We start from the raw sequence: 26,178 nt of genomic DNA on the forward strand, positions 1-26,178 counted from the left end.
TTCTCTCTCGTTCTCGCTCTCGAGCTCCGTGCGTCAGGGCTCCAGCGCCGCAGGGCCGACAAGACCGTTTCCGGCCGCGGCCGCGGCGGGGCGCTGCACGGCCGGCCGGCCCTCCCCGGCTTCTCCCTCCTCTCGCCCGGCCTCCAGTCGGCCCCGCCCCCGGCGCGGCGTCAGCGCGCGGCAGCTGGGGGAAGCTCCGCTCTGGGCTGCGTCGGCTCTATGGTTTCCCGGTCTCGCCGGCCGTCTAGGCTGCGAGGTTGGGGACAAATGAGACTCGGCGTAGGCCGAGTTCTGATTCGGAACTTGGTCCTGGAGCCCTCATGCCCGGCCAGGCCCGAGTACCCCAGACACTCCCCACCATCACCCCAGGTGGCCCGGATGAAGCAAGCAAGGGCCGGCAAAGGCGTGGGGTGGAAGGGGACCGGTGACCAGGGCGCGGTGGGCTGAGTGGGAGTCCCAGAGGTACCCAACGCAGGACACTGAACTTCGGTCTCAGTTCTCATGGCTGTGAAGATGAGAGTGACAACTGTGATAAAATAGATCTGTACGGTATCTGGAACACGGCAAGCTTATGAAGAAAAGAGAAAAACGCGCCAGAACGCTGCGTCTTTAAACAAAGCGAGGCAGGGCCGATCTAAAGGGGAGTCAAAGAATGAATTCTTTCTAAGACCCTCTTTATCACTGACCCCTACACACACACACACACACACACACACACACACACACACACACACACACACACACACACACACACACACACACACACACACACACACACACACACACACACACACACACACACACACACACACACACACACACACACACACACACACACACACACACACACACACACACACACACACACACACACACACACACACACACACACACACACACACACACACACACACACACACACACACACACACACACACACACACACACACACACACACACACACACACACACACACACACACACACACACCCCTCTGCAGGTTACCATTTGGGTTACTATAAACTATACCATTTACTATCCTGAAATGTTAACTCTAAATCCAACTGGTGTTAAGTACTCTGCCAGGCAGGAAATAGAGAGATTTTTAGAACAACAACAACATAGTTCTGGCCCTCAAAGAGCTCACAGACAAAAATGGAGACAGGCAAGGAACCAATAAGCTGTGAAAGAATGAGGCAGAGACCTCAAATTTAAGCACAGATGTTAGGAAAAGCCTCTGAGAAATAATGATCCCCCCAGATGCATCCAGAACAACCAAATGGCAGGGAAAACATCATGGATAAAAGAAAAGACAGGTTAGCCGGTTAGGTCAATTGGTTAAAGTGTAGCCTTACCTTACAACACTAAAGTCAAGGGATCAGATCCCTGTACAGCCCAACCGCCAAAAAAATAATAATAAAAGAAAGAGAGGTTTGAAAAAGATATGGAAATAGTTGCCTTTTTTCCACAGTATGTACTAGAGAAAATAACCAAAAAGTCAATAAAACATTTATTTTTTATTTTTTTTATTTATTTATTTTTTTTTTTTAAAAGATGACCGGTAAGGGGATCCTAACCCTTGACTTGGTGTTGTCAGCACCACGCTCAGCCAGTGAGCAAATCGGCCATCCCTATATGGGATCCGAACCCGGGGCCTTGGTGCTATCAGCACCACACTCTCCCGAGTGAGCCACGGGCTGGCCCCAATAAAACATTTTTAAAACTTTCATTTAAAACTACATGCAAGGGCTGGCCCGTGGCTCACTTGGGAGAGTGTGGTGCTGATAACACCAAGGCCACGGGTTCGGATCCCTATATAGGGATGGACAGTTAGCTCACTGGGAGAGTGTGGTGCTGACAACACCAAGTCAAGGGGTAAGATCCCCTCACTGGTCATCTTTAAAAAAATAATAATAATAAAATAGAACTACATGCAAGAGTTGGGAAGATACTAAGTAATACTCAGACCAAAAGCTAAGTCACAACAGGAACTTAGACAAATAAATCTCTAAAGACAACTTTCATTTTCAACACATTTGCTCAAATCCAGTGAACTTGACCTTCTATTTTCTCTGCTTCAAGAGTTGCAAAAGATATTAAGGCAAAACCCAAAACCTACTCAAGGTATAGAGTCTAATGGAATTAATGCAAAATCCTGGTAGAAAACGGATACACCTAAGTATAAAAAATAATTACAAATAAACCCACCAACCTTCCCATCACTCATCCCCAGGAGATTCCAATGAACTGCCTTTGCCAAAACTGACATTAAGAAGTGGGTAGGGGGGGACATATTCCTTAAGAATTCAAAACAACAAACTGGTCCTCAGGTTTACAGCCTGAACTCACCAAATCTGATAGATATAAAGAAGCTTAGAACAATAGTTTAAATAGGCTTGAGTTAAAAGTGTTCCTAAGCATAAAGAGAAGCAAACATAAATCATCTCTGAAAGAATGTACCTTCAACAAAAGTCACAAAAAAAATAGTCCCATGAATATGACTCACAATAAAAAAAAATCACAAAACACAAAAGAATCATTATGACAAACTGCCAGCAAAAAAGAATAGATAACAGAACGAGACCCACAGATTCATATTCAGATATAAAGGAAAGATTAGGAAAAAAAGCTGATCGGTGCAGGGATCTGGAACCCCTGACCTTGGTGTAACCCACACTGTGCTCTAACCAACTGAGCTAACCAGCCATCCTAGAAAATATTAATAAGCAAAACATGACGATGCAAATTTTAAAAGAACAAAATACACCTTATAAAAATAAAAAGAATAAAGAGTTATTAGACATGACACCAAAATCAAAACTCATAAAAGAAAAAAATCAATAAATTGAATTTCATCAAAATTTAGAACTTTTGCTTGGTGGAAGACCCAATTAAGACAAGGAAAATCAATCTGGAGAAAATATTTCCATATTTTACAAAGGAACTGTCTAGAATGTAACAATGCAATTAGAAAATGGGCAAAAGATCTGAAGAGATATTTCACCTAAGAGGATATGCAGATGAAAAATAAGCATATGAAAAGATTTTAATATAACTAGCCATTAGGGAAATTAGGGAAATGCAAATTAAGACCATGATGAGATATTACTACGTACTTATTAGAACAACTGAAATAAAAAATAGTGACAATACCAAATGCTGGTGAACAGGCAGAGAAACTGGATCACACATACATTGCTGGGAAGAATTTAAAATGTTACAGCCAATCCAATCCTGAAGAACAGTTTGGCAGCTTCTTTAAAAACTAAACACTTACAACCCCACAGTTGAAATCCTGGGCATTTATTCTTTGGAAGTGAAATCTTTATGTACACAGAAACCTGTAGACCATAGTTTATTGCAGCTTTATTGGTAATAGCCAAAAACTAGAAAAAAACCAAAATGTTCCTCACAGGTGAATGGTTAAACAAACGGAGGCAAGTCCATACTATGGAATACTACTCCGCAATAAAAAGGAATGCTTTAGTGATACATGCAAAATGTGTATGGATCTCAAGGGCATTATGCATAAGCAAAAGGAAAGAAATCATATGCGTGAGAACAGAAAACTATAAAATAGAAATCAGAAAAAGAATAGAGAAAGTCTATTAAACCAAAAGTTGATTCCTGTAAAGAAAGAAAAGATAAAAAAGGAAAGAAAAAGGATAAACCACTAGCCAGACCAATCAAGTGGGCAAAAAAGAAGACTCAAATTACAAATTTCAGGAATAAAATGTAAGCATCACTCAAGGTCTTACAGACTTGGGGTCAGCAAACCTGTTTTTACAAGGATCTTTTTCTAAATATTTTAGTCTTTGCAGGCCACATGTGGTTTCTGTCACATATTCTTTGTTCTGTTTGTTTTGTTTTACAATTCTATAAAAATGTAAAAATTATTTTTAGCTGACAAGCATACAAAAACAGTCTACAGGCTAGATTTGTCCCTTAGGCTGATGTTTGCTGACCTCTACTATAAGCCTTACAGGGACAATTAAGAAATATAATGAACAATGTTCTGGGATACAAAAAAAAAGAGAGAGAGAGAGAAATATAAAGGACAACTTTACGTCAATAAGTTCCAAAACTTAGATGAAGTAGGCAAATTCCTTGAACTGAAACTAATAATGGCTCACTCATGAAGAAATATATAACCTGAATGTCTCTATTATTGATTAAAGAAATTAAATTTGGGGCCGACCCCGTGGCGCACTCGGGAGAGTGCGGCGCTGGGAGCGCAGCAGTGCTCCTGCCCGCGGGTTCGGATCCTATATAAGGATGGCCGGTGCGCTGCTCACTGGCTGAGCGCAGTGCGGCTGGTCACAAAAAGACAAAAAAAAAAAAAAAAAAGAAAGAAATTAAATTTGTAGTTAAATACCTTCTCACAAATAAGCATCAGGCCCAGATGACTTCACTGATGAATTCTAACCAATATTTAATGGAAAACAGTACCAATTTTATACCAACTCTTTCAGAATATAGAAGAAACATTCTCATCTTATTTACAGGGCTGGCCAGTTAGCTCAGTTATAACACCAAGGTCAAGGGTTCGGATCCCCATACTGGCCAACCACAAAAAAAAAAAAAGGTTCATATAAGAACAAATGAAGGAAGTTTTTTAAAATTTTATATATAACAAATAGATCTGCAGAACAGAGTAACAGAGTATAGGGCCCAGAAACAGACCTCAGCATTGATGGGGATTTGGTATTTGAGGTAGCGTTACAAATCTATGAGAAAAGAATGGACTGTTCGATATATGACATTGGGACCATGGTTTATCTGTTAGATATTACTCTAGATAAGTACACCTAGATCTAAGTACAAGATGTCAATTTGTTTTTCTTATTAGGCAAGACTGAGGAGTATTAGAATAGATCATTCACTGAATATAGTTGGACAAGTTAAGATGGAAGGTTTAAACAGATGTATTATTACCCCCTTGCCAGATTCCCAATTAAAAGATCAATAGGAAACCAATAAACAATATCTGCCTTTTAAAAAATAATCAGTTAAGGCTGGTGGTTAGCTCAGTTGGTTAGAGCACAGCATTATAACACCAAGGTCATGGGTTTGGATCCCTGTACCTGCCAGCTTCAAAAAAAAAAAAGATAGCAATTCTTCCCAAATTGGCCTATAGACCAGTTCAATGCAATCTCAAATTAAAAATAATCAATGTAAAACACCTCATCGAAGGAAGACCACATAATTATCTCAATTGACACAGAAATAGCATTTGACAAAATCCAACACAATTTCATGGTAAAAACACTAAACAAACTAGGAATAGAAAGGGAGTTTCCTCAACATGATAAAGAGTATTTATGAAAAATCCACAGCTAACATTATACTCAGTTGTAAAGGACTGAAAGCTTTTCCTCCAAGATTAGGTACAAGACAAGGAACCACGTTCACCATTTCTATTCAACATTGTACTGGAAGTTCTAGCTAGAGCAATTAGGCAAGAAATAGAAGTAAAAGACATCCGAATCAGAAAGGAAGAAGTAAAACTACCTTTATTCACAGATGACATAATATTATATGTATAAAATCGTACAGAATCTATTTTTTAAACTATTAGAGCTAATAAACGAATTCAGCAAAGTTGCTGGATACAAGATCAACACACAAAAATCAACAGTATTTCTACACATTGGTAGTGAAAAATCCAAAGAGGAAATTAAGAAAGGAATTCCTTTTACAATACCATCAAAAAAAGAATAAAATACTTTGGAATAAATTTAACTAAAGAGCTACAAGATTTGTATACAGTGAACTAAAAAACACTGTTGAGAGAAATTAAAGACCTAAGAATATGGAAAGACATTCATGATTATGGACTGGAAGACTTCACATTGTTAAGATGCCCATACTCCTCAAATTGATCTATGAATTCAATGCAGTCCATGTCAAAATCCCAATTGCCTTTTTTACAGAAAAGAAAAGCTGATCCTAAAATTCATATGGAATGGCAAGGGACTTTGAATAGTCAAAACAATCTTGAAAAAGAAGGGTTGGAGGGTTAACTCAGTTGGTTAGAGGTTGGTGTTGGTAACACCAAGGTACAGGGTTAGATCACTGTACCGGCCAGCCACTAAGAAAAAACCAACCAAAAAAAGAGCAATGTGGGAGGATTCACACACTGATTTCAAAACCTATGACAAAGGAGCAGGTGCAAAAATCAAAACAGCATATTACTGACATAAAGATAGATATATAAACAATAGAATCGAATTGAGAGTACAGAGATAAACCTATACATTTATTGTCAATTGATTTCTTTCTTTCTTTTTTTGAGGGGGGAGGGATCCGAACCCTTGACCTTGACCTTGGTGTTACAAGGTGGTGCGCTAACCAACTAACAACCAGGAAAGAATCCTTTCTTCATCAAATGGTGCTGGGACAAACAAAACAAAACAAAAAACACGGAAGAGCCCTCAAAAAGGGTCAAGAAAGGTCTCTTTGCTCAAAGGAATCAAAGTAACTTCTTACCTTGCTTCAACAGACCAGGTGTCAGGAGCACTGGTCTGAGAGTTGAACTCACCACGGGATCCCTGAATGGCTGAACAGGAGACGAGTTCGAAAGACTCACAAATTGCCTTTACGTGGGTGGGGATGGCAGGGGTCTGTAGGTGAGGCTCAATCTTAATCTGAGTCCCGGCACTAAACACTGTCAAGTAAAAAACAAATCCCGATTTAGGCAAATGGGGGCGGGGTGGAGGGTAATGCAATAACGGAGGAGGGCTGTTGCACTGGGGGGAATGCTCAACTGTAAAATAAAAAACAAATTTGGGTTTAAGTAAGGAGAAAATTTAGTGGAAGAGATTATTCGAAGAAGAGGGAAAGAGACCATTGCAATGGGGATTTGGGGGTGAGGGGGAGACTACTGAGAGGGAACCCACCGACCATGAGAAGTGAACAAGGCTAGAAAGACCTGGGTGTGGGGAAGTGGGACGAACGGACGGAGGTGGCAATGATCAGCCAGTACATGGGAGAATGTTTTACCCTGGGGTCAGCCCATTTTCGGGAGTGGTGGGTGAGGAGGGGTTGCTTGCTGGCTTAGGCTGAGGGTGGTCAAAGCTTAGGGGCATGGGGCAGAGATGTTTAACGAACGTCTGGTCGAGTCAAGGCAGCCGATATTTTTGTCCAGATAGTGAGTACAAGCAGTTCAGCTATTCATTTATGAGGCAAAGAACGGGAATTCGGAGGGTCTGTGTCTGACCTCGTCATGGGTACACAGGAGGGGCATCCGTGAGTCGTATGTCAATCATGCGGGGAAGGGTGGCTCCTCGCAGTGAGCCCTTTTCAACAACACAAAGGGGTGAGGAGATTTCTTAACTGTCGGTTTCCAGGATCACAGGGCTCAGGTAAAGTTCAACATTGTCAGGATGCAGAGAAATCTCTCCGCGCATTCAATCGGAGGCCGCAGATGTACAGAGGTAGTAGACGCTGGGTTCTCAGGTGAGCCCATACCTAGCTCCCTGCATTATCCGCGCCCAGTCAGGAGGCAACAAGCGCCGGCGCCCGCGGTGAGCGCGGGTAACGCTGAGTCCTGAAACGACCGGCCGCGGCGAGCCCCGCCCCCGCGCGCCCCCGCGCCGGCGCGCGCTTCTCGGGGCTGCGCGGAGCCGGTCGCGGCGCGCGCTCGGCGCCCGGAGAAGACCCAGGGAGGTAGGTCGTATCCCAGCAGCGCGGCCGTGGAGCAGCGCCGGGGGCGACAGCGCTCCTGGTCTGAGGGGCTCCAGGCAAGCGGCGGTGGCGGTGCCCGAGGCCCCTGAGCGAATTGAGGACGAGGCTGCGAGGCCGCGCCCAAAGGTGAGTGTCCCGGGGCCGGGCCGCGTTCGGCGGGGTGCGGGGCTGAGCGCCGGCTCGCCGCGGGGCGTGGGCGGGCGTTTCCCTGTGGGGACTGGGGGTCACCGGCTCGGGCCGAGCCGCCGCGGTCAGTCTGTGTGTGGGCGAATCCCGGTCCCCAGGGGCTTCGAGCCGCGCGTCTGCGACCCCGGAAAGGGCACCCGCGGACGGAGGCCGGGCGAGGCTCCTGAGCAGCCCAGGTGAGCCGCGGGTCTCGGGCTCCAGCTCGCTGCTTTACTCGTGAGCTCGGTGAAGGGACAACACTTGGTCCTCCCCCTTCTCTCTCTCTGAGGGTGCTCAGAAACTTCGAGTTACGAGCTCTCAGAATGTTTCCATTTCTGAAGGCGAACGCTGCAAAGGCACAATCCAGAAATACAAAGTATGTCTGTTTTAGGCTCACTCTCGTTGATATTTTGAAGATCTGATGCTGCTGGTTTCATTTTTCCTTTCTTCTATGTGTCCTTTTTTCTTTTCGCTCCCAATAATAAGAGTTCATTACTTGTCCGCAATAATGAACGTTAGTGTGGCGTCCGGTGTTGGTGCCTTTGTAGGTAATTGAGGTCATTACAAATAAAGATAGGAAACTGCCGGTCTGTATTGATGTTAATGCAGAAAAGAAAAATGTGGTACTAAAAATATGACTGATTGTAGTTTGGTTTTAGTAGGAAAAAAGTCTTTAAAAGTTGAGATTGTGTCTTCTATCTAAATATGCTGAAAGTCTATTTATTTAAAAGTCAATTAAATTCAGTGAATAGTGAGCATCTTTGTATACTACTAAAGTGAATGCTAGGTACTGGTGGGATCCAAAAATGAGTAAGAATTGTGTGCAGGAAGGAGGGAATGCTTAAGCACCCTAATAGATTCAAGGCCGAATACTGTATTAACAGAAGCTTATGAGCACTTATTCTTAGGTGGAGACTGTGGTAAGTACTTTACATGCATACTTTAATTACTTATTAATACTTCATACTAATTATTTAATACACACTTTAATTATTTAATATTTTGTCATTCAAAATTTTTACTGCCTCCTGTGTACTGAGTGTTAAGGATATGATGTTGACAGTTACAGACTCTGCCTTTAGACTATATGATGTTATTGGGCAAAACAGATGCTAAACAAGTAATCATGCAAATAAATGTCAAACCGAGATAGAAGCTAACAAGCACAAATGTAGGGTATCTGTGAGAGAATGTAACAGTGGGACTTATCCCACCCAGGGAAATCAAGTAAGGTTTTCCTGGGAAAGTAATCTTTGAGCTGAGATATTATGGGTAAGTAGGAATTAGGTGAAGGTGACTCCCAAAGGAGAGAAGAAAGGTCCAGGCAGAGAGGGAAAAGGGAGGAATTGGTAAAGGGCCACGAAAATCAGCTACATCGTATAATGATAAATTGAAAGAAAAAAAAGAAAGAAAGAAAGAAAGAAAGGTTCAGGCAAAGGAAATAGATTGCACAGAAGCTGAAAAAGATGGTCATTTCAGGAACTTAAAGGTCACAGCAGTTGGACTATGAAAACCAAAGGGGGCTATGGTAGAGTAGGTTAGGCCAGAGAGATGATACGGACCTTTTAAGCAATGTTAAGGATTTGGAACCAGTTTTTCTTTTCTTTTCATTTTTATAGGGAAATTTTCAAACCACTCAAATGTAGTGGGAGAGCAGTACAATGAACTCCTCTGTAATATTACTCAAGGGACTTGGACCTTATTCTAAGAGCAATAGGAAGTCATTGAAGGGTTTTAAGCAAGGAAATCCAACAGTCAGGTTCGTATTTCAAAAAGGTCACCCCTAACTGCTTTGTAGAAACAGAATTGGAGGAGGACAAGAATGGATGTGAGGAGACCACTTACAGCTGATATTAGTCGGGACTACAGTAGTGGCAGTGGAGATAGCACAAATTTAAGGGTACCTAACTGATCTCCCCTCAACATGTCAGTAATTTTATATTGACATCTATTGGAGGAATCATAGAAGGTTTCCTAAAGGAGATTGTATTTGAGATGGGCTTTGCGACGTAGGATAACATTTCAGTATGAAGCCCTGAGTGAGAATGTCTTGGTGTCAGAAAAATGGCTGACTCAGTGACCTTGCCAGTCTCTACCTAAATTTCACCATTCCCTTAGGATTTTCTCCTTTAAATTACTGTTGTCATTATCACTTTGGTCCTTGGGAGTGTATAGCTCTCCCATTAACAATTTTTTTCCTAGTAAAGGACAAAAATGTATTTTCTTCATTACTGTGTTTGCAGCTAAAATAAGCTGAAACTTTTCAGAAGATTTCATTTTCTATCACTTAGTTTTAGTAAATCAGAATTCATAAAATATACAAATAAACTGTTTTTTAAAATTTGGTTCTGATGCTGTCATAGTTAGGTTGCTCTTGGAGGCTTGGAAGCCTAATCACATTCACATTCCATAGAAGACCTAAGTAAAAGGAACTCCACATAGATCCACTGGTTTCTTTTCCCTTGTGTTTAATAACAGGAGTGGCCTTAGCCTTTTTTTTTTTTTTTGGCAGCTGGCTGATACAGGAATTGATCCCTGAATCTTTGTGTTATCAGCACTATTCTCCAACTACCTGAGCTAGCTGGCCAGCCCAAGGTCTTATTCTTAAAGAGAAACTTTAGTTTCTATATAAAGATACCATGCCCAGTTGAATAATACTCTGATACTGTAGGGGCCAAGGGAAGACTTCCCCTCCAAACCCCCTGAAGGTTTTCTGAAAAATCAACTCACAAACACAGATTCATAGGGAAAAAAGGCATAACAAATTTATTTGATCATAGTTTTATGTGACATAGGAGCCTTCAGACTGAAGACCCAAAGATATAGGGAAAACTATCCATTTTTATGCTTAGGTTCTAGGAAGCAGGGACAGCCATGCAGAAATGTGATTGGACATGAAAAGTTTGATCTAATGCTAATAAGCTGAGTGGGGAAATTCAGTAAGGCCTGCCTGTTCATATTCTTCTTGGCCTCTTTGTGTAGCATTCATCCCTCCAGGGTATGGGGCAGGTCCCTTTCTAGAATAGTTGGGAGGGAGATTAGAATATAATTTTAGTCTTTATAGGTGGCTTTGGGGAAGGGCTTCTGGTTTCTGTGATGTACCTTGGGGAAGAGGGATTCTAGTTTCTATGGCTTGCCTCAGGAGAGAGTGCTGCTGAGAGACAGGAGGGCAGGAGAAGGTCAGAGGAAAACTTTGCTGTTGAGGCTTCTTCTGAGACTTTCACTTTGGGGTATCACTTTTCTGAGCCTCAACAATAAGTAAAATTTCATAGCCATGTCAAAATTATGACTTTTAACATTAAGCCTCAGGGCTGGCTCAGTTGGTTATCGGGTTGTGCTGATAACAAACACCAAAGTCTGGTCTTCTATCCCTGTACCAGCCAGCCACCAAAAAAAAATTTTTTGAAGGTTAAAGCTGAAGTTTTTCTCATCTATCCCTATAACAGAGATTATGATAGAGGGCTGAGATAAGAGAAAGGAGCACAACACTATTGGATTCTCAGTATTTCCTTTTAAACTTAAAACAACCTTGGGAGGAGGAAAATTATCTTCATGCTACAAATTAGGCAACTGGGACTCAGAGAAGTTAAATAATATGTACAATGTCACCCAGCTCAAAATTAATGTAGCCAGTATTCTAGTACAAGTTGATTTATTTGTTTGTTTTGTTTTGTTTTTGTTTGTTTTTTGCTTTTGTTTTTTTGGTGTCTGGCCCATACTGGGATCTGAACCTGTGACCTTGGTGTTATAAGACTCTAGTACAAGTCAATTTGAATTCAAGGTCTGTTCTATCTTCAATCTCTATTGCTGTCATAAGACAAGTAAAAGCAATTTATCAGTAGCTTATAACTATAAAATGATGAAAGAAACTTATAGTAATTCATGGAAAACTTAGTGGAATCTTTTAAGAATGACTACTCTTTGCTTTGCACTTGCTCTGCACTGTGGAAGAAACAGGAAATATGTAAGCCCTGGTCTCAGGGATCTTGGATCTAATAGAGAGCTAAAAGAAACAATAATAAACAATATCAGACAATATGATTTAAATAGAAAAATCTAAATGCTTAGGAGAATAGTATTAATAAAGGTTTATTATTTCACCTTTATGGTGGAAATGAATCTTGAACTGAGTCTTGAAGGATAGTTAGGATTTGAGTGCCTAGAAGGATAGTTACAATGTGAACAAAGAAGTGGAATGAACATGTTAATGTTCATGAGACAATAAAGATCGTATCTAAACTAGGAATTATTATTTTTTTTTTTACTTTTAATTGACAAAAAATTACATATATTTATGGGGTATGGTATGATGTTTCCCTATATGTCTATATTTGTAGAATGATCAAATCAAGCTAGTTAACATATCCATCACCTCAAATACTTAGAATTTCCTTATGGTGAGAACATTTAAAATCCATTCTTTAAGCTATTTTGAAATATACAATACATTATTATTAACTGTAAGGGATTATTTTGAGTTAGTTAAAAATAATGTTGGAGAATTGGCAAGCGAAAAGCAAACAGCCCCACCAGAATGTAATGTCCACAGGGCTGGGATCTTTGTCTATTTTGCTAAGTATGCATCCCAAGCACCTAGAATCATACCTGCTATATAGTGGGTGCTGAATAAATATACACTTGTAATATTTTTAACAACTTCGGCTGGCCAGTTAGTTGGTTAGAGTGCAGCCTTGTAACACGAAGGTCAAGGGTTTGGTTCTCTGTCTTGGCCAGTTGCCAAAAAATATATATATATTTTTAACAACTTTATGTAAGTGTAATTTATATACAGTAAGATGCACATATTTAAAACATACTATTTAATATTTTTAAATGAAATAGTATTTAACTATATCTGTAATGCTTTATTTCTTAAAGAAGCAAATACATGAAAATGTAAACATTTCTTAAATGTAAAGCATGATTGAGGTAGGTGTTTATTTTTTCTGTTCTTTGTGTATGTTTGAAATAAACTTTTTTAAAGGGAAACAAATAGTTTTAGAAATACAAGTGTATAAGGTTTGAAGGAAAAAGTCTTAGGAGAAAACATTAGTGGGCATGGAATTCAAGAGGATTAAGAAGTCTTCAGAAACAATAAAAAGAATAAAAGAAAAAGAAAAGAGAAAAAAAGAGAAGTCTTTAGAAATAAAAAATACCCATTTGAGACAGTAGAGACATCCAATTTGCTTTGATTGTTGGATGCATCGTCTTGGATGGTCTACCTTGCCTTTTAGCTAAAAGGTAGAGTCTGAAGTTATCCTCATAGTCGGGGATCTTGTTGATGGTGCTATCCTCACTTTATGGCCTATACTAACTCCCCTGTCCCATTGCAATTCCTCCTTTTTCCTCCCTTTCACTTTCCCTTTGTCTTTCAGAATTGCTCACAATTTTTTTATGAAAAGGCTAAGAAATAAATTCACTATCAGCTTATGTTTAATTCATAGTGAAAATAATAGAGGTATTTAAAACAGTTTTCAATGATGGTATGTATGTTTTCCAGGGCAAACTCCACTATCCTACTTTAATTTCTTGAAATCTTCTATGTAACAAAGTATAGATTTCAAACGTTTTCTATTTTAGTGTATGTCAGATATGAGGAGTCTTCAAAAAATTCATAGAAAGATTCATATTATCTTTTAATTCTATTTTTCCACAAACTGTTCAGAGTACCCTCACATAACTGGTTCCGGTTTGCCATTATGAATTTCTTTTGTGGCCATTATTTCTGTGAGGTCTAAGTCCAGTTTTCCTGGATCATATTTCCCAGATCTAAATTTTGTCAAGAAGATTTTATTCCTCTGAGAAGTTATAGTTACTAACAAACTTCATTCTGTAACAACTAACATATAAGGAACAACATTTACTAGCAAGACAGGACTAAATGTAAATTAGTGCTCAAGCCAAATGGGCTATGGTTCAGGCCCAGCTCCATTTGCCACAAGAAACTGGAATGGAAGCCAAGACCTAAGACCGTTCCATACTGATAATATCCTGTTAAAGGCCATGGCTTGATCCTCAGTGGCCCAGATTAAATTCATCTTCACATACTTAGGAGACTTTGGAGTTGAAGCAGTATACTATTTCTAGCGCCCATTTTCTGGTTTTCATACCTTTGGGATTGATTCTAGCAGATCTTCAGTGGCTATTACTGAGCAGATCTGCCTTCTATTTAAATATGCTTAAAACTTAACATTTTTTAATAGAAGTATTTGCTTTTTATATACATCATTTCTAGAGAGAATTCAAGAAACACTTTTTTTTTTTTTTTTTTTGGTGGTTGGTTGGTACGGAAATTGAGCCCTGTGGACTACTCTCTAGCCAACTGAGCTAACCAGCCAGCCCCTAGGAAATACATTATTATATGAGGGTTGAAATATTTTTAATGCTTTGTGGAAATATCTAGCTTGATTATGTCTTCTTTTGGGTAAACTGTTGTTGTTGTTCAGTTTCAGTTAATCTTAAATCTGTAGAGGACTCTCTGGGACCTTGATATCATAAAGAACCTGTTATATGTATTTTCTAATAGTATTTTCCTGAAAATGTTATAGAACTATATCATTTTTAGCATACATAAATAGAAGTGTTAGTCTTTTAGGGTAACCTTAAAAGTCCACTCATGAATTAAATCTAATCTATATAGGTTTATTAACCTTGTGCAGTAACATTTTTTAAAACGTTTTAGTTTTTTTAAAAGCTCATTTAATTTTAAAATGTTAAAAAGTCATTGATGTTTTTTTCTTTCTCCCCATAATCAGTTTGGTTGTGTTTTCCTTATGTAAATTAATCCCAGACATCCCAGATTAGGTAGAAAAGACCCTGATTTTTCCTTACTTGAATTTTGACAAATGATAACTTTAATTGTGTAATAGGCAGTTCATAACTATTATCTGTGTTTGACTTCACATAGCACTGCTGTGTAGTACGAAAATTTCTCTATGCCCACATTGCCATTAAGCTATGAATCAACCAAATGTTTTATGAAACTTTTAGTTGTCTTATTTGTAAGTTCATCTTTATCCTAGACATAATAAATCTCCTCATATTTATCTCTTTAAATATGAATTCACAGTACTTTTCACAGTTTCAAATTTATTATTTGGACAGTAAGAAGCACATTATTTTTCACTGAGGATCCAAATCTTTGGAATTACTGCCATTCTTGGATTATTAAAAGTAATTTTCTGGGCTGGCCTGTGGCTCACTCGGGAGAGTGTGGTGCTGGTAACAACAGGGCCATGGGTTCGGATCCCATATAGGGATGGCCGCTTAGCTCACTGTGAGCATGGTGCTTATACCACCAGGTCAAAGGTTAAGATCCCCTTACCGGTCATTTAAAAAAAAATAATAATAATTTTCTAGTAGAGTAAAAGTACTGCCTTTTAAAGAGCTAATGAAATGGCGGTGTGTGTGTGTGTATGTATGTGAGTATATATGTCTTTTTATTTATTTATTTATTTATTTGGTGGCTGGCTCGTACAGGAATCTGAACCCTTAACCTTGGTGTTATGACACTTTGCTGTAAACAACTGAGGTAACTGGCCAGCCTTTAGATATATATTTTTTTTTCAAGGCAGGTTTCTTTATCTTTTTATTATGAAAAATTTTAAACATATTTTAAAAAAGAGAAGAATAAACTGCCATGTATATTCATTACCCAGCTCAATAATTATCAAGTCATGGCCATTTGGGTTTTAATTATATTTCCTCCACTCCCCACTGCACTTGATTATTTAAAGCAGATTCCAGTTATGGTATTTTATCTGTACATATTTCAGTATGTATCTAAAGCAAGGACTTTAAAAAAAATTATAACTACAGTTCCATTGTCACACCTTAAAAATTAGCAGTTTCTGCATGATAACATCAAATATCCAGTGATCAAATGTTCCTGATTCTTTCATACCTTTTTTTTACAGTAGATTGGTTTAAATCCAAATATGATCTCTGTATTGTAATACATTGATATATCTCTTAATTTTATTTATTTATTTTTTTGACTAGTAAGGGGATCGCAACCCTTCTCACAGTGTGGTCCGCACCACGCTCAGCCAGTGAGCGCACTGGCCATCCCTATATGGGATCTGAACCCATGGCCTTGGTGTTATCAGTACCACACTCTCCCGAGTGAGCCACAGGCCAACCCTCTTAAATATTTAAAAAATCTATTGTCACCTCTTTTTTCTCCCTGATAATATGTATGTTGAAGAAAATGGATTTCTCCTAAGGAATTTTCCACATTCTGGATTTCACTGATTGCATCCCCATGATGTCATCTGATCATGTTCCTCTGTGCCCTGTGTTTCCTATAGATCTACAGGCTTGAATGGATCAGATTCACATTTTCAGCAAGAATTCTTCATAGGTGGTGATGCACACTTTCACATTGAGGCATGTATTTTTCTCTCGTTAGTCTCTCTTTTTGTGATATTAGCAGCCATTGATATTGTCTAGATCCGTTATTGCATTAGGAGTTGCAAACTGGGATATTCTAATTCTGTAATCCTTCATTTAGTTAGATTCGTTTATAAGGAAACTTCTTTCATTAACTCCTTGGTTACTCAGAGATAGTTCATGCAGGAAAGATAGGGCACATATTTGATTCTTTCTCTTTCTTACCAGTTTTCAAAATTAGGTGATACCCTAGTATTCTCAAAAGATGACCAGTGAGAGTTAGTTTTTTTTTTTTGGCAACTGGCTGGTGTGGACATTAACTCTTATTTGATGTGTTTCAATTTATATAGTTGTTTTTCGATCCCATTTTTGGCTAATGGTAGTCTCTTCAAATTGACTTCTGAATCCTTATGTCACTAATCCAAAATATCAAGATATGCCAAGCACAAAGTACACATTTTCTGTTCCAGACCTGGAATCAACCATTTCTCCAATAAACTTTGATTCCTTTTCATGGAAAATGGTATTCGGAGACCACAAATCTGGGTACTAGAGGTGCTCATTGCTTTTGCTTTGGGGACTTTTCAGTGGACAGAGCTAGTATGATTTTTTTTTTTTTAAGAGAAAATAGAACATAAGTTCATACTGATATTTCCAATTTAAAATTTAAGAATATTGGAATTTTACTTGGCTTCTTTGATTTTTATATTTCTCTTTACTCTTACTCTGAAAAAAATGTTGGTTTTTAATGACAGTTATAATTACTTCTTTGCTTTATCTCAAGGTTTCTCAGCTTTGGCACTATTGACATTTTGGGAAAAATAATTCTTGTGGGATGTTCAACAGATCCCTGACCCATCCTACTAGATGCCAGTATCACCCCTTTCCCCGACTTGTGACAACCAAAAATGCCTCCAGGTATTGCTATATGTCCTCTGAAGGACACAGTCGCCTCCTGGTTGAGACCCTCTGTTTTATCCTTATACCATAGCTTCATAAAAATTATACTAATATATTATTACTACAGGTTGAGCATCCCTAATCTGAAAATTCAAAATCTGAAACTTTTCGAGTGCCAATAGGATGCTCAGAAAGTTTTGGATTTTGGAGCATTTCAGAATTCAGTTTTTAGATTAGGGATGCTCAACTAGTGTGTACTCTGCAAATATTATAAAATCTGAAAAAATCCAAAATTCAGAACACTGCTGGTCCCAAGCATTTCGGATAAGGGATACTCAACCTTTAGTAATATGATTACTGGAAGCTTTATCCCCTTAGAGTTAATTCCCCTAGAATATACTCGTACAGCCCAATTACTGTGTTTTAAAATTACTTGGAATAATTCTTCTGTGTTGTTTTGCCACCAACTTGATGGTCAATTCAGTTCCATGTGTTTCATTTTTATTTTCAATTTTTAGGGATTTTGTTTTGTTTTATAAGTGTATAAAATATTTACGTGGTTCCAAAGTTGATCTACTGGTAGAGAAAAAAAAATACTCAAATGACACTTATTACAGCACAGTAAGGAAGACTTTATTCAAGGTTTGGGGGGGGCTATCTCAATAGGTGTACATGGCTGGCCAGTCGGCGCAGTTGGTCAGAGCATGATGTTTTAACACTACAGTCAAAGGGTTCAGATCTCTACATTGGCCAGCCACCAAAAAACAAATTTTAAAAAAATCAGTAGGTATAGAGACCACTGCAATAGAATTTTGCAGTGAAGGAGAGAAATTGGGCTCAACTTCGAATACAACATGAGCCAATGGGAATTTAGCTAGTGAGTCAATTGGGGGTCAGTGGATGGAAAAATTACTAAGAGGAAATATCAGGGTTAAGGGGGATTCTGGCTAAACTGGCCTAACAAGATTCTTATTGAAGTCAGGCCAGAGTGATCATATGTCACCTGGAAATTGCAGAGGACAAGAAACCCAATCAGATATGGAGAGTGATTAGATATGGAGGATAGGTGAGGGTGGTATTCTGTCTAAACTGATTTCTTAACAGGATTTTTGCTAAAATTGGTCTCTACAAGTGATACTGGAGGAGAAGGTCTGGGGAGGTACGATAGCCAGCCTCAATCCACCACATCCTCTACCAGGTTCTTCCACCACAGGAAAGAATTCAAGAGCAGAGTCACAGTAGAAAGTGAAAGCAGGTTTAATATAAAGAATAAGAAATACAGACTTCACAGAGAAAGTGCAGGCTAGCTTCAGAGAGTGAGCAGCAGTCACACTAAGTTTAATACAAAAGTAAGAAATACATGCTTTGCAGACAAGGTGCAGGCTGGTTCCAGAGTTAGCAACAGCCTGCTAAAATTTAACACAAAAAGTTAAGAAATACACAGCTCATAGGCAAAGTAGGGGCTGGCTCCAGGAAAGTGAGCAACAGCCCCGCCTTCCTGAATTCAACTTTTATAGTTGGCTATCTGTACATATTCATGCTATCTAATGAATATTCAACTAAGCGGGTGGTTCCCAGTTATTCAACCTAGTCTCACACATGTTCGGTTGGTCTCTTTGGAGCATGCTTATTCCATCACATGCACCAAATACACCTAGAATATTCTAGGTGCCCTCTAGCACCTACAGTGGAAGGTCATTTAAGGGATAAACTCCTTTTTCACTGAGCATGCTCAGCCACTGATATTACATATTACATAAGTCCCTCCCTCCCCTCCAATCTCCACCTGCTGGTGCCAAAAATAGGTGCTACAGGCCACCATAGCTTAGGACTCAGAGGCAAGGCTTGAGTTCTAAGAGAGCGGTTTGAGACCCAGGGGAATGGCCCAAAACCCAATCCTAGGGGGATTGAGCACCTCCTGTCTCACAAGAACGGTGTCATAAGCCCAAGGTTGGGCCTAGTTGAAAAGTTGGTTCAGAGGAAATTGACTAAAGTTTGATCAAGGAGAGAGTATTTGTCATATGCATGTGTAATTTTGCTGGGTATTGCCAAATTCCCCTTCCTAGGAGTTGTGCCATTTTGGATTTCCACCAATAATGTATGAGACTGTTTCCCCATAGCCTCAGCAACAAAGTGTGTTGCAGGACTTGTAGAATTTTGCCAATCTGGTTAGTGTGAAATGGCAGTAGTTCCTTTTTTTTTTTGCATAGAACACGATTCTGTTTTCAGAGTTTTTCTTCCTACCCTTCCCCTCAATGGAGGGGGTTGGTAGTAGTTTCAGTCGCATGTCTCTCATGAGTGAAACTGGACATCTTTTCTCATATTTAAGGGCCATTTGATTTTCTTTCTCTGAGAAGTCTCTGTTCATATTTGTTGAATTTTGATTGTGGCCTTTTTCTTCTCTGTATTTAGTTTTTTATATATTAACCTTTTATTTGTTATGTCAGTTCAAATACTTTTATTAGTTTGTCATTTTTCTTTGTACATTGTATAAGTTTTTTAATTTTTATTTTTTAAATTCTTTTTTTTTTTTTTTAAAGATGACCGGTAAGGGGATCTTAACCCTTGACTTGGTGTTGTCAGCACCACGCTCACCCAGTGAACTAACCGGCCATCCCTATATGGGATCCAAACCTGTGGCCTTGGTGTTATCAGCACCACACTCTCCCGAGTGAGCCACGGGCCGCCCCTTATTTTTTAAATTCTTATCCATTTTAATATAAGACAGACTTTAAATATGTGCTCCTGGAATTTTTCTTTCTTTTTAATTTTTTGGAGGCTGGACAGTTACAGGGATCTGAACCCTTGACCTTGCTGTTATCAGCACCGCACTGTAACAGATTGAGCTAACTGGCCAGCCCACTTACTGGAGATTGAATGAAATATTTCGTTCAATTTTGTTTGCTTTTAAATAAAAGGGCACACGATAATTTTTTATCATAAGTTTTAAGAAATATTTCTTTTGTCAGATTATCAGACTAAAAACTTATTTTTTATTATTGCTTTATTTTGTAGATGAACGTGACGGCTTTGAATTTGGTCATTTGTTCCTAGGACCCCATCAGTGCTACTTTAGAGCTACATAATAACTTATATGTTAAAGAATATTGATATATACATAGCAATTAGTTTATTTAAAATTCTAAGTTGAGAAGTTTAGCTTTTGTTTCTTTTTACTTTTACAGTAAGGCAAAAGAGAATGAAAGAAGTAGATAACCTTGAAAGTATAAAAGAAGAATGGTAAGTTAATTCAAACTATAAATTTCTTTGTTAATGCCTTTTTAGTATCTTTATTTTTATTGCATTTCACTGGCAGAGGTAGTAAATTTTATTTATGTATGACTACTTCAGTAAACACCTAGAAGTAATTTTTATCATAGCTGCATTGAACAGTTTTTAGTGAAGTTACTAAATATTTTTTGTTGTAAATAAAAAAGTGTTAAATTTCTCTCTGTTCACACATTACTTATTTGAGAAATTTAAGTAACTCTTTACCTTGTTAGTCTCATGTTGAACTCTCTTGGAGTCATAGTGGAAATATAATGGCTTTGAAGTCAGATAAACCTAGGTTTGAATCCCATCTCTGCCTTAATACTGTATTACCTCTCTAGCCTTTGGCAACTTAGGTAGATTCTTTGAGCTCAATATCTCACATATAAAATAGGGATACAGGATCATGCATTGTATAGCCACAGGGATACGTTCTGAGAAATGCATCATCATTGGACGATTTTGTCATTATAAGAACATTATAGAGTGTTCTTATACAAACCTAGATGGTACAGCTAATATAAGAACATTATAGAGTGTACTTATACAAACCTAGATGGTACAGTCTACTACACACCTAGACTCTATGGTATAGCCATTATAATCTTATGGGACCACCATGGTATGTGCAGTCTGTTGTTGTTATGTGTTGTGTGACTGTAAATACCTATCTACTTGAAAGGTTTTTGAGAGAATTACATAGCAGATATAAAGCACTTAACATTGTAGACGCATATATTGGGCACTCAGTAAATGACAGATGCAAAGTTTATGATTCTTATCAATATAGGATATTTTATTCTCACTGATCTGAGATGTGAAATATTTATTTTTGTATTGTACTCCTTGTTTTAAATACTTGAGAAGGTAAATTTCTTTCATTCACAGTCCATTTAAGGAGACAGAGAAGTATATACTTCACACCTATAAATGCTTTGTAAGCACTTCTATATCAAACAAATATTATTTGTTGTTTTTGCACTTGGGTATTTATTGTTTTATATAAATATTTGATATTAATTATATAATAATTAGATATTACTTATATAATTATATAATCAAGACGGCTCCTAGGTTTGATGATTTGCTATGAGTACTTAAAGGATTTAGCATATAGTCATACTCATGGTTATAATTTATTACAGTGAAGGATTACAAAATAAAATCAGCAAAGGGGAAAAGTGCATGGGACATAGCCTAAGGAAAACTAGGCACAAGATTCCAAGAGTCCTCACTCAGTGGAGTCACCCAGAATATACTTAATTCCCCCAGTAACAAGTGTGAAAACACATGTGAACTGTTGTCTACTAGGGAAGCTCACTGATGATGAACCTAGGGTTGTTTTTTTTTTTAATTTGTTTGTTTTGGGATTTTTGGGGGCTGACCTGTATAGGGATGTGAACCTTTGATCTTGGTGTTACCAGCACCACACTCTAATGAGTTATCCATCCATCCATATTGTAAAAATGTTTTGTTAAAAACAGTGGTCCAGTAAAAAGTGAAAAGAAGTCTGATTTTGTAAGTATATAAGTGGTTCAAAGAATTTAAATGGTAAAGTTCTGTGTTTACCATATGTGCTACCAAAGCCTACACAGACATAAATCCTTCACCTGTTTGGAGCAGCTAACTGATTACCTTATTTATGCAGAACACAGTAGAGAATAAGTGAGCAAAAGAGGCTGTTCGACAACTAAAATAGTTGTTTCAAAGTCCCTTATCTGAAGCAAAGAAAATAGTCAATAGAATGAAAAGGTAACCTGTGGAAAAGGGAAAAAATATTTGCAAATCATGTATATGATAAGAGTTAATTTCCAAAATACATAAGGTACTCCTGCAACTCAGTAGCAGAAGAAAAAAACCAAAAACCTAATAACCCAATTGAAAAATGGGCTAAAGCCTTAGATAGACATTTCTCCAAAGAAGACATAAAAATGACCAACTGGTATATGAAAAGATACTCAGTGTCACTAATTATCAGGGAAATGCAAATCAAAACTACAGTGATCACTACACACCTGTCAGGATGCCTATTATCAAAAAAACAAGAGTGAGTGTTGGTGAGGATATGGAGAAAAGGGAACCCTTGTACACTGTTGGTGGGAATGCAAAATGGTGCAGCCACTATGGAAAACAATATGAAGGTTCTTCAAAACATTAAAAATAGAGGGCCAGCCCCGTGGCTCACTCGGGAGAGTGCGGCACTGGTAGCGCCGAGGCTGCAGGTTCGGATCCTATATAGGGATGGCTGGTGCGCTCACTGGCTGAGTGTCGTGCAGACCATACCATGCCTAGGGTTATAACCCCCTTACCGGTCAGGAAAAAAAAAAATTAAAAATAGAATTACCACTGAATAGATCCAACAGTCACATTTCTGGATATGTATCCAAAGGAATTGAAGTAAGGATATCAAAGGGCTATTAGCACTCCCATGTCTATAGCAGCACTAGTCACAGTAGCCAAGATATGGAAACAACCCAAATGTCTATTGTCAGATGAATGGATAAAGAATTTATGATATATACATACAGAGGAATATTACTCAGCCTTAAAGAACATGGATGAACCTTGAAGATACAATGCTAAGTGAAATAAGCCTGCCACAGAAGGACAGATACTGAATGATTCCACTAATATGAGGTATCTAAAATAGGCAAATTCATACATTCAAAGAGTGGTGGTTGCCAGGGGCTAGGGGCAATGCAAAATGGGGAGTTGCTAATCAATGGGCATAAAGTAAGTCCCTTACCTGAAGCATATGTACTTACAGGAACCCCTGAGACTTAAAGACTATTTACTTAGCCATAACATCTAAGCCATTACTATTTAACCATTATAATTTAGGTAATCTGGTTTCTAAATTATGTTCAGAAATATTGATATATGTGTCATAAAGTGACAGTGACAAGGAAAAAGATGACAGAATAGAACATGAAAAGGAAATATTAAAGTTGTGTGGATATATTTAGTATTAAAATAAGTCCTCATAACCTCAGTATGTCCCAGGAATTTGGCTATGTTATAGCTTAATATAGTAAAATATAAAGGGATTACCTGCATTGTCAAGAAATAAAAGTTAAATATGGTGTACTTTCCCACTTTTTCCTGTCTGCCTAGGAATTTCTTTCTTGGTAAACCTTATTTTTAAGATCAGTTTTAGGATTACAGAAAAATTGAGCAGGACGTACAGAGTTCCCCTATCCCTATCTCCCTTGCCACACATAGAGATAGTCTACCCTATTATTAACATCTTGCATTGGTGTTGGTACATTTGTTACAATTGGGAACCAATATTAATATATTGTTATTAATTGTAGTTTACATTAGTGTTCATTTTTTGTGTCATAAAGTTCTATGGGGTTTGACAAATGGTGTTAATGTAAATAAATGGTGTTGTGTTTTTAATTTCAAATTCCAATTGTTCATTGCTCGTATATAAGAAAGCCCTTGACTTGTATGTTTTCTTATTTTGTTTTGGTTGTCTTATTGTTGTTTTTTTATTAGTGGTTGGCCAGTAACAACCCTTGACTTTCATACATTAACCTTGTATCCTGCAACCTTGCTATAATTGCTTATTGGTCCCAGGAGTTTTTTGTGTTGTTGATTCATTTGGATTGTCTGCATACACAGTCACATTGTCTGTGAAGTTTTATTTTTTCCTTCCCAATCTGTATACTTTTTATTTCCTTTTCTTATCTTACTGTATTAGCTAGGACTTCCAGTACAACGTTGTTGAGGAGTGATGAGAGGGGACATCTAGTTTCTCACCATTATGATGTTAGCTGTAGATTTTTTGTGGACATTCTTCTTCATCAAGTTGAGGAAGTTCCCCTCTACTAGCTGGTGGAGATTTCATCATGAATGGGTATTGGGTAATGTCATGTGCTTTTTTGTGTATGTTGGTATCATATTTTCTTCTTTAGCCTGTTGATGTGATGGATTACATTAATTAACTTTTGAATACTGAGTCAGCCTTTTATACCTATAATAAATCCAATTTGGTTGTGGTTTATAATTCTTTTACATGTTGTTGGATCCAATTTGCCAATATTTTGTTGAGGATTTTTGTGTCTATGTTCATAAGAGATATTTTCTGCAGTTTTCCTTTCTTGTAGTGTCTTGGTCTAGTTTTAGTATTAGGGTAATGCTCTCCTCATGGAATGAGTTAGAAGTGTTTCCTCTGCTTCTATTTTCTGGAAGAGATTGTAGAGAATTGATATCATTTCTTCCTTAAATACTTGGTGGAGTTTACCAGTAAAGTCATTTAGGCCTGATGCTTCTGTTTTGGAAGGTTGTTTATCATTGACTCGGTTTTCTTAATAGAAGGAGGCCTATTCAGATTGTCTCTGTTCCTTCTTGTGTGATTTTTGGTAGATTGTGCCTTTCAAGGAATTCGTTCATCTCAGTTATCATATTATTGGCATAGAACTGTTTATAATGCAAATTCTACCCCTTTTTCTGTCCCTCTAGAGATTCTTGTACGTGTGAAAAGTAAAACCTGCTATCAACTATCTATTGAAGCTAGAGCCCCAATTTTCTGAATTTTACTTTATAAATGTCTCTGTTGTAACTATTTCTTATTATATGAGGGTACGTCCAAAATTTCATGGGAAAATTGAGTTAAAAGGTAATACAAGTCCTTCCATGAACTTTTTGAAGACCCGTTGTATAGCTCCACATGTTCAACTCTGAACCTCTTATAAACCTAGGCTATTTCTTACTTGTCTTTATATTTTCCTACCACCTACCATATAGTAGGTACTCAGCAAATGTTTGAATGATTTGAACTAACATGATGACATTTAATAGAATTTACACATCAAATAGGTAACATAAAGAAATAAAACTTCAGCTACTCTGGATGCCCAGCTTTATTGGCTTTGTACTTGTAATTAGTAATTAAGCACTAACTGCTTTCTGAACAGAAGAAACAATTGAATACTAGAAAGCATAAAGTGGTCATAATGATATTATTATTTAATATTTGAGAATTTACTGTGTGCCAGTATCTGTACTGGTACTTACTATATTCCACATATAGGCTTTTGTATATATTTTTTTTTCTTTTTTTTTTTTTTTTTTTTGGTGGCTGGTCAGTTTGTGGATCTGAACCTGTGACTTTGGTGTTATGAGGCTGTGCTTTAACCAACTAAGCTAACTGGCAGCCCTATATGTATTTTCATTTAATTTTCACAACAACCATGTGAGTGAGCTAGGTGGGGGTATCTGCATTTTCCATATGAGGAAACCAAATCATATAGAAGTTAAGTTTCTTGCCCAGGGTTGGTGTGACTTAAGTGAGGATATCTAAACACAAACACCAAAGCCTGGACTTTTAGAATATATTGCTACTCAACTATACTGATTAAAGGGAGGGAAAAATTATTAGTATTATAAGAAATTTTCTTAGGGTGTGACTGTTTTTGTGTAAAAAGCGTCATGTCATTGCTTTGGAAAAGTCATCAGTAATACTTTGTGATAATATGAAGTGTTTTAAGGGTATATATACAGAAAACTACCTACGGAAGTTTTACCTAAGTTAAAGCTTTGCCCTGAGCATTAGCATTTTAATAATGATATAGTGATGTCTATTTTGAGAGATTAAGCATAGTGATTAAGAGCACAGCCTGAGTTCAGTTCACAGCTCTGCCTCCTAATAGCTTTGTGATCTTGAACAAATTACTTAAGCTTTTTCTTTATCTATTAAGTAGGGATAAAAATAACACCTGCCTTTAAAAGGTCATTGTGAGAATTGAATGAGTTGAGACA

General features: G+C 38.0%; 1 protein-coding gene across 1 annotated transcript in view; it reads left to right on the forward strand.

The window, feature by feature from the left end:
- The first annotated feature begins 7,639 nt into the window (after nucleotides 1-7,639).
- Nucleotides 7,640-26,178, forward strand: part of UBXN2A (UBX domain protein 2A) — a 40,862-nt gene continuing 22,323 nt past the window's right edge. The window contains exons 1-2 of the mRNA XM_063078684.1: nucleotides 7,640-7,812; nucleotides 20,328-20,382. Coding sequence (XP_062934754.1) covers nucleotides 20,342-20,382 — 41 coding nt within the window. The 5' untranslated portion in view covers nucleotides 7,640-7,812; nucleotides 20,328-20,341. The remainder of the gene's footprint in view (nucleotides 7,813-20,327; nucleotides 20,383-26,178) is intronic.

This window comes from Cynocephalus volans, chromosome 14 (genome assembly GCF_027409185.1).
Source record: "Cynocephalus volans isolate mCynVol1 chromosome 14, mCynVol1.pri, whole genome shotgun sequence".
Lineage (NCBI taxonomy): Eukaryota > Metazoa > Chordata > Mammalia > Dermoptera > Cynocephalidae > Cynocephalus > Cynocephalus volans.